Below are 14,742 nucleotides of genomic sequence, written 5' to 3' on the forward strand. Positions count from 1 at the left end.
TAATTCTTTCTTTCTTTTTTTAGTTATATGTTTTTATTTCCAAATAGTTCAAAAGAGACCACTACAAATGGAGTTCCAAAGTTTAATAAATCAGACACTGATGGCACAGCACTCTGTTTTAAGTCTTTTTTTTTTCAACCAAAAATGCTTTGTGCTGTTTAGGGGGTACATGACTGAAAAAGGTTGAGAACCACTGCTCTGTTGGACACAGGTGTGTCTGCTGCCTCTTGTTGTGACTACTGATTAATTAGACACACCTGGATTAATCAGTGTGTCCAATCATGAAAGACAGGAAATAAAGGAGCCACCTGAAGTTCAGGAAGTAGTGGAGCTGTGCAGAGAGTCCACTGTTGCATTTGTCAAAGTTCCTCCCAGAGGTCAGGTTGGACCCTTTGGCGGACTGCTTATGCTTTAACCTGTGTGTGTGTGTGTGTGTGTGTGTGTGTGTGTCTTTTATTATGGAGGCCCACACCGGAAGTGCCCTCCTCCGCCTTTAACTTAACGGAGGCTCGTACTTTTCGTCCGTCAGGGAGGAGTCACACGATAGTTTCTTTAATAAAGTGACATGTTTATGGAATAATCCGCGTTTCTACAACACATATGACATCATGTTCTCATAATGTAGTCTCCGTTTGTCCCGGACGTGAAGCTTATTGATCAGAAATCGGATAAATTTTCGGCGAAAGATCGAAGGAAACTGACGGAACAGGAAGGCGGAACAAGTAAGTTCTGGAAAGTAGCTTTGAAGCAGCCGTTTGATCACCGCCAAAACCCTGGGTCCGAGATCAAACACTGCTTCTGTGACAACGAGTCGGGTTTTGGCTTGAAATTAGAATAAATGATATAAATTTGGTCTTGTTTTGTGCGTGTTTTTAGTCGTTTAAGGAAGCAACAAGTCGGAGTTAACGCTAGCTTGTAACGTCACGTCTAAACTTCGCAGAGCCGTCATGTGCCCTGTGTTTTAATCTGCTGCTTTTAGGTCGAAAACAACCATAAAAACCGTGTCAGTTCAGTAAAATAACACACACCAGACGTGGATATTTAGGTAACGGTGTCGACTAACGTTACACGGGGCTGTTTTGGTGTTAAATGTCGGTCAGACGTGGTTTTATTGTCATTCCGGGGATTGTTGGTTTTACGGAGTTGGAGTCAGAAATAGGAAATGAGTCATGGAGAAGGACCTGTATCATCCAAAGCCACCTCTGTTTCACTGCCCAGGCTTGTATTTGGAGTTTACCTGGGGCCAAAGGGTACAACAGGATGTCTTTGAAAGTATTTCCCTTGGCCTCTTCACTTTACAAGCCTGAACAGTGAGTTTAGACACAGAAACACCCAAACGGAAATGTCATGTATGACAAAGCCCTGCATCAGAAATGAAACCAAATATGGACATTATTATCACATCTATCATCTGGACATTTGTTATCATCAAACCTGGGTCTGACATATGGAAAAGACAACCTAAAAAAAACTTAGAAACAGGTGCATTCGAGAGCATCCACAGTTATCATATATAATAAAAGCAATTTATTTAGTTTTCCAATCCAGCTTTATTTGTAAAGTACTTTAAAACAACCCCAGTGGACCAAAGTGCTGTACAGAAAAATAAATAAAAACCAAAATAGCAGAGTAAAATACAAGAATAGATTAAAAGACGTAGAACTGTAAAAAAATAAAATAAAAAAATTAATAAATGAAAATACAGAAGGATAGATAAAACCTAAATAAAAGAATAAAATACAAGAGTGTGTGTATATATATATATATATATATATATATATATATATATATATATATATATATATAAAAAGCTGCACAATTTAAAAACAGTAACAAATAAGAACAATAAACCAATACCAAATAAAACAATTGAATAATAAAAATAATGTCTTCAAACATTTTACAGGGTTTCAAAAGCCAAGGAGAAAAGATGGGTTTTAACCACTAAAGACCTAATGCTGCTTCTGTGGCAGTTCCCAAAGGAATTTTCCTCCATATTTCACCTTGTAAGTTACTTCTCAACATTAATTATAATATTATCCTCTGTATTTAGTGTCTTTTTTTCAATGAAAATCATGTGTTTTCCTGTATGTAATTCACTGATCATGTGATGTTCATTAAATCTTAGATTAAAGTTGAGGATTATTATATCAAAAACTGAGAAAACTGAATTAAAAACACCTTTATCAGCAAAAATATCATAAACACAACATAAACTCAATGTCTCCATCCACTGTCATGGGTTTTACTGGTGAATCAGTGTTGTAGAAGATGTCAGTGTTTCCATGTTCACTACAGAGCCTCTGAACGTCCAAATGGGTCATATCTGATGACCATGAAAAGATGACAATCTGTATTTTACACCAATTATTTCAATTTTGGATCAGTGGTTAAAAAGTTTTAGATCAGTAGACACTTTTATTCACTGGTTGGTGGTTAAGACTTTGAGGATAAATGGTATATTTTGCTAAAAATGCCACTTTTTCCTCAGTTTTTTTTCTGTTGTGATATAATAACCTTGAATTCAATGTATTGTGAACAGCTACATGATGAAATTAAATATAGGAAAATACCTGAATGCAAAATACTGAGGATGGTATTCACATCACTATAACATCACTTGGTTATTTTTGAATGTCTAAATTAATCAACAGCTCTTTTGATTTTTAATACTAAGGGAATGTTTGTTTTTAAAGGGGGAATAAAAATAAAAAGTCTTGCTAAATGTATGTAATAGTCCCCGGTTTCCTTTCTTTTCTGTGACCAAACATGACATTGGAGGATGACGTGTTAGGGTTTATTGAACAATTTCCCCTTTTTTGACATTTAGTAAACCAAACAAATAGTCGATTCAGTGAAAATATATCCTGCATTTTAATCGACACTGAAAATAAGCGTTAGTTGCAGCCCTAAGTGTTACCTATACTCTGATAATAATTACATAATTAAATAAATAAGCACGCGAAATTGTTCTTCAGCATAATTATTTGCAGTCCTTGTTTATACAGTAGCTATTGGCTATATGTATCAGTTCTACATATATTAAATTTGTGTACAGGCAGGAGGTGATGGTCTTCACTTAGTGTAGCCTCAAAAGGCTTTAAATTTTAATGAAATATTTAATCATGTATTGATGCCTGTAGGTTATGTCTTCATACCAACACAACATTACATTTTTAATTTCACTTCTTCAAGCTTAATATCTGGTTTATATCAGACTAAAACGTCTGGTCAAAGATTACATGATGCATGATTACATGATCCCAGCATGCAACTTGAGGCTGAACTAGAATATTTATATTAGAGAGGCACAGATTAATCATTTAATATAATAAATAAAATATGCACTATACTAATAATACTATACCAATAAGCATACTGTGACGATAAAAGAACAAAGTTAGGTCATATGGACATATATTATCGCCAGTCTTATGGCTGAAATGTGGAAAAGCCAATCCAAAAACCATAAATGCAAGTCCATTTGATATCAGCCATCACTATTGTATGTGAGAAAAGTTTAGTTTTAATGATTTCCACATTAACATATTGCATTCATTTTTTGTCTTGGGCCTCAATTTCTTCACTTGTAAACGTATGCAATTTTTTAAACATGAGTCAGATCACATTTTTTATGAGGATTTTACAGAAATAACTTCATCATGTCTGTAAATACCAGAGTTTTAGCTCTTTGTTTACATTTTATTGACAAAAATCCAGAATGTAATTATTAGTTCCGTCTTTTATATATGCAGTTGTATCATAAAACAGCCAACTTTAATTAAACTCAAAGCTCTATTTTACAGTGAATTTGTTCCTAAAAATTAGATTTGATATAATATTTCAGTGAAAAGGGGAGTTTTCTAACCAAATTGTGCTTTCTTTCTCTTCTGTCCTCTCATCATGCACAGGATCACAGCCTGAGTTGAAAACATACTCGAAGACCGTCCATAACAAAAAGTCTGTGCTGGTTGTTTACACAACCTTTTGACTGCTTCCATTTCAACAGTAAATAATTCACCAGACACATTCAAGCCAAGCACCTGCCACAACAACACATGCAACTATGTCCCTGGGCCTGAAACAAGTCTTCAACAAAGACAGGACATTCCGGCCCAAGCGCAAGTTTGAGCCCGGGACGCAGCGCTTCGAGCTGCACAAGAAGGCTCAGGCGTCCCTGAACGCCGGCCTGGACCTGAAGCAGGCGGTGCAGCTGCCCCACGGAGAGGACCTCAATGACTGGGTGGCCGTCCACGTCGTCGACTTCTTTAACCGCATCAACCTCATCTATGGCACCATCAGCGACTCCTGCACCGACCAGACCTGTCCCGTCATGTCCGGCGGACCCAAGTACGAATACCGCTGGCAGGACGAGCACAAGTACAAGAGGCCGACGGCGCTGTCGGCCCCCAAGTACATGAGTCTGCTCATGGATTGGATAGAGGTACAGATCAACAATGAGAATATCTTCCCAACAAACGTCGGTAAGTGGTGGGAGTGGACTGGATCCCTTAGGCTACGTTCAGACAGCAGGTCTTAATGCACATTTTGGATTTTTTTGTGTGCTGGTTCACATTCCACATTAAGTGCGACTTCTATCAGTTTTGAGTATGAACTGAATGCGACCCTGAAATGACCCATGTGCGCAAAAGAGGTACTGACGTAATAGGTGACCATGCAGGCACACACTCTAATGGAAATAAATAAGTTTTTCCTGCCGCTTCACCTCCTGGGATGCAGAATTGTGACGTTTGTCAGATTTCAATGACGTAAAGGTCAGATACATGTGACCTGGCCATTCAGACTGAAGTCACATTGTAAAATATCAGACATGTATCAGATTTAGAACCACATATTGAAGTGGCCTGGGTCGGATTTGAAAAAATCAGATTTGTGCTGTTCAAACTGTCTTTCACAGATCAGATACAGGTCACATATGGGCAAAAACATCGGATTTGGGTCACATTTGCCTGCAGCCTGAACGTAGCCTTCGACTTCAACCATCAGGGTTAATAAAACCAAGGCTAAAAGTAGCAGAAAACTGATCTGATAAACTGAAATAAAACTGAAAGTGAATGAATGACAGTTTTTAAAAAGTGATGCTTCCATATATGATACCTATATAAGATGATCCATTATTATCACATACTTCCACTGGGTATAAGAAGAAATAATGACAGTTTTCAGAAACATGAAAACTACAATGAACAATGAGACATCATGTAGTACTACATACCGTTGCAGCTAAAATTATCTTTCCTTCAATGTGTGATTTCCTAGAATAAAATAGCTTTACATATAAGTGACATCGAATAATTAATGGTTTTGTAATTTTGTTTATTTAACAGGGACACTGCACAAAAACATCTCCTAAGAGAACAGGTGCATTGTGCCAACTTTAGATACAACCAAGTTTTCATCCATGGTTCCTTTTTTATTTTATTAATCATGTAGTTGTGAACCATAAGATTCATTATAAACTATTACATGAATCATTTCATTATTTTTGAGAGATTTTTCAAGAAAGAAAGTCTAAATTTTCTTTTTTGTGTTTTTGATTTAGATTAATTTCTCTACTCTTTTATGACATTAAAATACATTTTTATCTCAGGGTGTCATGTCAGGAGGAAACATATCGCAGAATTTTCAGAAATTTAACCAAAAAACTGATCAGTCAATTGGGAAAATAAACATAGTTGCTGGATTATTTCATGTCATGTATTTATTTACTTTTTTTAAAGTGATGCTGCTATATAATGTATGTATAATGACATCAAATATTATATCATGCAGCAATTCTGTAAATTTATGAAGAAATAAGTTATACATAATATAACTGAAAGAGTCTCTTAAACAACAAACAAAAAAAATACATTGAACAAACAAATGAGCTGCAGGTAAAAATATGCTTTGTTTTCAGGTGTCATTAATGTTTCAGGATTTACAAGAATGAAAGCACTTTACAGTAAATGACCTTAAATAAATAAGTCATACTTGAGCTGCAACAATTCTTCCATTGATTATTGTTTGACTTGTAGATTAATTGTCCAATGATGAAAAACTCTATCGTATTGATAATTGATCATTTAAAAAAGGAAACTCTTGGGTTCTACTTGTGGCTTCTATAATTTTTTATATTTTGTAGATTCTTACTCCTTTATGACAGTAAACCTTATAGCTCACCACATTTGAGAATGTTATCAAATAATTTAGAAATTAATCAACAGTGGAAATGATAGTTGCCGTTCATTTTGATGTCATATTCTTTTGTCATCATTATGTAATAGTTTAATACTTGACAAACTACTTCTTAAAGTAAATATAAAGTGAAAGTAATCAAAAATAAAACCAAAACTACTAAGACCTGTGTAAAAATTAAAGTGAAACAACTTAGTTAGGTTTGTGGTTTACATGTTGTTAATAATGTTTAAATCCCCTTAATGTTAATGACACCTGTTGGTATCAGCAAAGGTTTTATTTAATAATCATTAGAACGTAAAATGAACTGTGTCTAAGTCACAGAATATCAGAGATGAGATAAATGGTAAATGAATGAGATTGTCAGTGTTTAATCCCGTCAGTTAACCCAAAGCCACTTAGAAGAGCATCACGTATGAATAAATGAAATGGAAAGATTCAAGATATTTCACACATTTATTAAATTATCCACATTGCACACATGATGCTCTCTAGGTTTATCTCGTGTTGCCGTTGCATTCTGGGTTTTCTTATCTCGGTCTGCGCCAGGATTCGTCCTCTGACTAAACTACAGAAACATCCCAGCAATGGATTTAAAAATGGGTCACACAACGTACAGTCGGCTATGAATAGAAACGACCTTAGCTCGTGCCCCGTGGAACAGATTCCTCAAATGTTATTGAATTAGTCAACGCAAAACGACATAGTGCATTAATCATCTAGTTAGAGCCGGGGCTTATCCCCCAAACCGAGGTCTGTTGGTTTTTCCATCATGTACGAAGTGACTCTGAAAGGGGGACATGGTGGGGTCCGACCTCCGGGCCCCAGAGGACGACGCAGGAGTGTCAGACTCACTCTAGATCTGGGGTCACATACAGTCCAGTGGGATTTCAAATGGACCAGACCAGTAAAATTATAATATAATATCCTATAAATTAGAGCTGCACAATAAATTGTTTGAGCATCGTCATCGTGATGTACGTGTGCGCAATCGTCACATCGCAGATTCTGCAGTGTAAGAGGCAAACGAACTCAGTGTGTTCTCATCTGATTTCAACCTAAGCATCTTTGAGTACTTAGAAAAACACTAAATAAAACCGATGTATTATTATTATTATTGTTATTATTATTATTATTATTATTATTATTAACCTGGGTACCTGACACAAACTACGCACAGCCATCCACCAATCACAATCGTTCTTAATCAGTTTGCCGAAGCAGACCACGCCCCTGCACATGGAGTGAGTCGCTGGTAACAACGTTGAAAAATGAGCAACAAACAAGAGAAAATCACTGAAAAGGAAGACTTAGTGTCAAAAAGAAATGCAATGTCCGTTATCTGGAATTATTTCGGCTACAAGAAGGATGATACTGAAACACGTGTTCTGTGGCGACAGTGCCTTACACCTGTCGCCACAACTAGAGGAAACACAACTCGTGTTTGACCATTTATGTCGGTGCCACACAGCTATTATATCCTCCTGAGTATTTTTTCAAATTGCAAAATATATATCGCAGGGTTAAAAAAATTGCAATGTCAGTTTTATCCAGTATCATGCAGCCCTACTATAAATGATGACAACTCAAAATTTTTCTCTTTGTTTTAGTGTGAAAAAATTACAATTACATTACGAAAATGTGTACAACCTGATATTTTTTTTTACAATATTATGTCCCAGCGTCTTATTAACACAACTTACAGATCACAGTGGATCTATTATATTGTTGAAATTGCACTTATTTTTCTTAAGACATTTCATATTGTTCATATTTGTTCAGGTTATTCACATTTTATAAGATAGTTTGTAAATGTAAATATTTTCATGTAATTGTACTTTTTTCACATTAAACCAAGGACAAACATTGGAGTTGTAATTATTTATAGGTTATTATGCTATTATTTTACTGGTCTGATCATACTGGTCTGTATGTGACCCCTGAACTAATTGGATTTGGACTTCATTGATGGTTAATATTTTCAGTGTAATTTTTGCATTTCAAAAATTCATCCCACAGGCCAGATTGGACCGTTTCATGGGCCGGTTATGACCCAATGGCTGTATGTTTGGCATCCCAGTACTAAAGAAAAGTTTAACCACAAACACGAATATTAAAGGGCTCATATTTAGCTAAACCCACTTTAATTAGTCTTTGGTTCATTTATTCGTGTATTTGGACCCTAATAATTCATACAGTTTGAATTTGAACCCTCCAGATGCTGCAAAACTATCTTTATATTCATTTGGGCAAAAATTCAAGTGGATTTCTACAACTTGTTTTAATTCCTTCTTAATTTGTTATGTTTTATAACTAGGTGCATCACGGCATTTGCACATATAAGGTCAAGACTTCTGACAAACATTTCTCAGAGTACGACATAATTGTTTATCAGCAGCAGCGGTTGTAGTAAAAACTGAAAATATGTCCAAACTTTGAGCGGATTTCCTAAAATGTTCAGTTGTTGGTTGTATTAATGAACGCAAGTGGCTGAACGGGACAGAAAGCACGTTCAGTAACCTAGAGGGGGTGGGGGATGAAGTAGCTCATGTGCATTTAAAGGGCCAGCGCTCAAAATGACCTTTCTGGGGTCATTAGTCAGAAATAGGGTTGAAGATCGACCTGTGGAGTTGAATTAATGAAGAATTCAGACCCAAGCAGAGCATTTACAGTTTATGGAGACCACAGGGAAATGTTTGAAAATGAAGAATTCTATTTAAAAAAGCAAAATTTCACTCCTTTAAGAGCACAAGTGGAAAATCCCAGTCCCATGGAATAAAAGTCCTGCCATGTATTTGTTCCAATCACTCACTGAACCAGCCCATTTGGATGAGCACCACTCCTCATCCAGGTAGATATGATAATTAGTGGAATCACCTGTGTTAAGCGAACAGGTGGAACCAATACATGGCAGGATTTTTACTGTATGGAGCTGGGATTACCCACCTGTGATTAAGAGTAACAGGTCGTCATCTCCATCTGTTCCACCTCCAGGTACTCCCTTCCCTAAGACCTTCATGCAGGTGGCTAAGAAGATTTTGTCTCGTCTGTTCCGGGTGTTCGTCCACGTCTACATCCACCACTTTGACCGGGTGAGCCAGATGGGGGCCGAGGCTCACGTCAACACCTGCTACAAGCATTTCTATTACTTCGTCACTGAGTTCAACCTCACAGACCACAAAGAGCTGGAGCCTCTGGTGAGTCCCAGTAGAAACACAAGTCACCTCCACTCTATAAACACAAAACACGCACGAGAAACTTAATATTAATGAGGAACAATGATAATGGGTCCAGTGATGTTGTTTCTTATGGCTTTATGTATTTTTTAATAGGACACACATACACAAAAGAAACAAACAGAACATTGAACAACATTGTGATGGCTTATTACCCCGCCCCCCCGAAGGAGAGGCAAGGGGTAGTGTTTTTGGTTCAGTTTATTTCTTTGTTTGTTAACACTTTAGCAGCAAAACTATTGGTTGAATTCATACCAAATTAGGTTTATAGATTGTCAGTGACCCAGAATAGAAGTCATTACATTTTGGGAAAAGTAGGTCAAAGTTTAAATTTTTTATGAATTTTTAAAGTCTTTTTTTGTCCCCCAAATTTCAAATGTCTATAAAAACATCAATTTTGTTTCAATTTACTTCCAACTTGGCACATATATAGAGGCAATTGATATGCTGACATCACCATACACATAGACATGATGACATCAGCTGGATCAACGCCAAAATAAGCTACAATATGTGCGAGGGGCGGGGTTTGTTGGGCCTGGCACCACTTGTTGCTGTTTTTGGCAAAAAAATTTAACGTCATGGCTTAAAAAGAATTCAGAATAAAATGTTTGTATCAGTCAGTATCGATATTTATCAACATAAACATCAAATCATTATTCCTCTGATGATTAAAGGCTGATGTTTGGTCCTGAGTGAAGAAACCAGAAGGTTATTTATGGTTTTTAAGTCTTTTTCATGGTCAGAACTAACTGATTGATAAAATATAGCTACATACATTTGTGGCAGATTTTGATTTTGTTAGCTTTGCTGATTAAGGTTTTCTTTGATTCTCATCCCATATGTTTCTGAGGTACACTGATGAAAAATTATAAGAATTTTATAAGCTTTAATGGCTTTTAAGAGCAAAAATAATTGTATTTATGCAGAGGCAGTTTTTGTCATTGGAAAAATGTCTTGCCATGACTGTAGGTAGAAAAATCAAAACAATTATCATTATAGATATGTGTTAGCTGGCAAAATAAACCCAAAAGATACAAGAAAATACAAAATAAAGATTACGTGTTACTGTATTGTAGCTCTGTTATTATAATATATACAAAAGAGCTCAAAGAAACACAAGATTCCAATTTGACAGTAATCTGCACATCTACAAAACACAATTCCTGAAATAAACACAATCTATTTAGAACAATATGTATGGTATCAACACCAGAGTTTCCTCAGTGTTATAAGTCTCATGATGGTTGTGAAAACCCTGGAACACACAGGTCACCAGCTCATTCATTATTAGAAGTTAGCTTTAGCATTAGCATCCGTGCCAAAAACAAAGACCAATGTAAAACCAACCCAACGTTATGTCAGATACGGATCACCTCCAGTCGATATAACGGAAAGAAGTTACTGTAGTTTTATGCCTTTTTCCCCAACTTAGTATAAAATGGAACACTCTTGTGATACGTGTGTCACAACAACGAGTAAATGTTAATATTTCGTGGCATTAAATGTGTGTGTGGTGTTGATTCTCTCATGGTCTCATCTCCACAGATCCACATGTACAGGGTGATAAGTGGCTAACATTATTTATAGATTTAGAAGTGATCGTTGGCGTTAACTGTGACGGTCATTCCAACATTTCGTCTGGATTAGGCAGTAAGTTCAATATGGATTTGACAGTGGGGGTGTCATTAAGGATGTAGAAACGTATTTATATACGTTTGTGTCCTGGGGAGACACTGGATTTCATTTTTAGGCTTCAAGTTGCAACGGTTTTGTAACCACTGTCTTACACAGTCTTTTATTGCAGTGTCACCTACATCCTGTGTGTTGTAGTGTTGACCTCGGAAATTGTTTGCGAAAGATAAATTGGGCAGCAAACTGCTCCACCACCCAAAAAAACAACAAACCCTGATACGGTCCACTGTTTTGTTTTCATCCTGTAGTGGTTTTTATTTCTTCAGTTTGATCAATACTTCCAAACTACACTGATGTGGAGTCCATTATCTTCACAGTCATTATTCAGTGTCCTGATCATCTTTTACCTCCAAACATTAGTATTTATTCTACTATCACATATGTCAGTTATATATGGAACTGACTCCCCATATAAACAGAACTTTTTAATATTTTTATTTTAGATTATAGTAGATGGAACTTTATTGATCCCTTGGGCAGAGCTCTCAGGAAATAAAGGTTCCAGAAGCAGCACAACACAGAATGAACACCTATAAGAAATATTACAAGACAAAATAATAATAACAATAATAATAATAATAAACTGCATTTATAAAGCACTTTTCATTCAGCTGAATCTCAAAGTGCTACAGAGAGAAGACAGTCCAATAAAAAATAAAATACTGTACCAGGAATAAAAAACTAAGACTTAAGACAAAAAGAAAGAAAATAGTAATAAAAGTATCTGTAAAAACAGTTGTGAGAAACAGGCAATTGCACATTAGAAACTACGAGTGGAAATAAATAATAAAGTAATTATAATAATAAGTAATTATAATATATATTAGTTTAATAATAGCAAAACTACTAATGATAATTATAATAAACAGAGTTCCCATGGAGTTGTAAAAAGTCTTAAAAGTTTTGAATTTACAAATGTGCATTTAATACCTTTAAGATGTATTTAAAAGGTATTCAATTTAATATGGATGGTCTTCAGTTTTGTTGCCATAAACTTGTTCACTGTGTTGTATTTAAATGTGTCTGTTAAATGTCCAAGCTGAAAAGAAAGTAACACTTAGTCTACTCAGTTCCACTTGTTCCAACCTGACAGTTTATTTTGAAATTAGGAACCAGTTAGAGCTAAATTTGCAGCCCCCGCTGAGAAATGATGACAGAACATTCAGCCCCACATGTGCTTCCATTAGTCACATGTGCATCGCCTGAAAAAGCTGCCTTTGTATGACCGTGAAATGGGCTTTAAATTCTGTTCCAAGTAGTCGTACAAAGGTCTTAAAAGGTTTTAAATGTACCTTATAGAAACCTGTAGAAACCCTGAATAAAGTGATAATAGTAATGATAAGCAGTCACTAGAATAAACAGGAAACAGTGGCTCACAGACCTGCAGAGGTAGAGCACATGTCTAATGTTCTATCTCAGCCTTAACTCGTCCAACTCATCTTCTCTCCTCCTCCTAACCCCCCTCCCCCAGTGAACAGTTGTACAGTTGTTTACTCCTAACAGTTTACCCAGTGTTGTTTCTAATTGTCTTCACTTCTCATTTCATCAGCAGGATGAATAAAAAACTGACTTTGGGTGTTCATTTCCACATTAAACAGTCTGATTGATCTGAGCTCAGGCCTCAGTGATTCCACGGCTGTTTTCACTGATTGTCTGTTAATTGAAAATTGATGTGGCCTCCGGCTTCTGTTACACAACCGTGTGTTTGTGTGTGTGTTCGGAGCTCAGATTAGACATTAAACTCTGTTTGCAGTGGAGAGAAGTGTGCAAATGTGGCCTAGTTCACTTCCATCTCTGGGTTTTGCTTGTGCTTTGAATATTTCTACTTAAAGTATTTGTTTGTGATCTTCCTAGACTCTCATCCGTCCTTTTTACTGCACACTCGGCTCCATATGTTGATGTATTAACTTTGCTGTAACTCAGCAGTAGATTCACGTGAACAACTGATGTTGTGTGGATTTGTTAGTGGTGTTATTTGGGCGGACGGTGTGTATGATATTCTGTTCATGCTTTCTTTTCTTATATTCATCATTTAATAGATCTTATGTATTTTATTTTATTGTAATTTTTTTCCCTTTTTTTCTGCCCAGTTTACTTAGTTCTGGTTGTAGTTATCGTTTCCATTATAATTATCACCATGGTTGTTACTGTTAGTATTGTTGATATTTTCTTGTGAGAGTCTTCGCCACCCCCCACACCCCCCACCCCCACATCAGGTCCAGCATCGAAATGTGGTTCAACAAAACTCATAATAAAGACAGTAGAATGTCAAGGGGAGCTTCATGCTTCATATACTTTATGAAGTTTCCTTTGGCAAAGCAAATTTATTCAGCCCACAAAGGCAGCCAGACTTCCACTCTGCTGTTAGGATGCTGGACAGGACAAGTTAGAAACAAAAAAAAAAAACAACAACTTTGCTGTAACTCATTTTTTGTTTCCTCGGGGTCTGTTTTTCCTGCAGAAAGAGATGACGTCCCGGATGTGCCACTGAGGGAGCGGACAGCACTGTGGACACACCATCGTCAAACACATCCGTCCATCTAGAAGACTGCAGCAGAGAACTAAAAAGAACAAACAAATTGATAAAGAGTCTATTTTTATATTTAAGTACTGTAATCTATTTTAGCCGCGTACTGTAGGCTTTAACCGAGAGCGTCGTCATGTGAGACGTTGTGTTCCTTTTAAAACTTGCAAACATTTTATCAGAGCACAGTATTAAGGCTGTATGTTTGTGTTGATGTTTTCTATTTTATTTGAAGCTCAATCATTCCGGGATGTTTCTGTCTCTCTTATTCTTTTTTTTTTTTGTCTGAAATTATCTAAAATTAGTACGATTTGTCACTGTACATCTTTACAATTCCTGTGTTGTTACATTAAAATGATTCTGTACTCTGATACAGGTGAGTTTCAATCCGTGACCAAAAAAGTTCACGATAAATTATTTTAATTTCTAAAACCAGATCTTTGGTCCTAAGTGAAAATTTAAGAAACGAGGTGGTTATTTCAGATTTTAAAGTATTCACACAGGCAACAAGAAGAAAATGGTGGAAGTGGATCTAACAAGAGCAAAACTACAAGATGTAAACAACACGAGAAAAAACGCAAATGTCAAAATAAAATGATATAAACAATAAACTGAGTGTAAAATGCAAAAAAGATGTGAAAGTACAGGTTGAAAACAAATGAAACAACGTAAATGCCAAAATAAGACGAAAATGAAAGAACATGAAAACAATGTAAACATCAAAAGACAAAACGATATTAAAGCGAACAAGAAGAAAATGAAGGAAAAGATAAAACAAGACAAAAACACTAACTGAAAACACTCCAGTCTCTGATTTTTGGGATTTATCCTCATTTTTCTCACCTTTAGAAAACTGGAATTAAAGAAACTAGACAACGGTTAGTTGAGTCGACTCATAAAACAGAAGACAAAAATAATTAAAAGACGAAGCAAAATGAAACCATTTAAAAAGACAAACACTGAACAACATGGAACGAAACTATGAAAATGTATAAAAGACAATAATGTGAACATTGGATCAGAATAAATACAATGTGTAAACTCTAAATTCTTACTGGATAAGATGAAAACATTTAGGTAAAAATGTTC

The 14,742-nt window shown here is 35.9% G+C and overlaps 1 protein-coding gene across 2 annotated transcripts; it reads left to right on the top strand.

Moving 5' to 3' along the window:
* Positions 1-477: 477 nt before the first annotated feature.
* Positions 478-14,040, top strand: mob3a (MOB kinase activator 3A). Of its 2 annotated transcripts, XM_030132611.1 has the most exons (5): positions 478-722; positions 890-895; positions 3,912-4,484; positions 9,193-9,395; positions 13,591-14,040. In XM_030132611.1, the coding sequence occupies exons 3-5, from the start codon at positions 4,067-4,069 to the stop codon at positions 13,618-13,620; spliced, it is 651 nt and encodes a 216-aa protein (XP_029988471.1). In that variant the 5' UTR covers positions 478-722; positions 890-895; positions 3,912-4,066; the 3' UTR covers positions 13,621-14,040. The 2 variants fall into 2 exon arrangements, with proteins under 2 accessions (XP_029988471.1, XP_029988470.1); XM_030132610.1 differs by lacking the exon at positions 890-895.
* Positions 14,041-14,742: the final 702 nt, after the last annotated feature.

The sequence above is a fragment of the Sphaeramia orbicularis genome, chromosome 4, assembly GCF_902148855.1.
Source record: "Sphaeramia orbicularis chromosome 4, fSphaOr1.1, whole genome shotgun sequence".
Classification (NCBI taxonomy): domain Eukaryota; kingdom Metazoa; phylum Chordata; class Actinopteri; order Kurtiformes; family Apogonidae; genus Sphaeramia; species Sphaeramia orbicularis.

Coding starts and splice junctions, on each gene's coding strand:
- mob3a (XM_030132611.1), top strand. CDS start 4,067: ATGTCCCTGGGCCTGAAACAAGTCTTCAACAAAGACAGGACATTCCGG. Junction 4,485..9,192: donor TATCTTCCCAACAAACGTCG/GTAAGTGGTGGG, acceptor TTCCACCTCCAG/GTACTCCCTTCCCTAAGACC. Junction 9,396..13,590: donor ACAAAGAGCTGGAGCCTCTG/GTGAGTCCCAGT, acceptor TTTTTCCTGCAG/AAAGAGATGACGTCCCGGAT.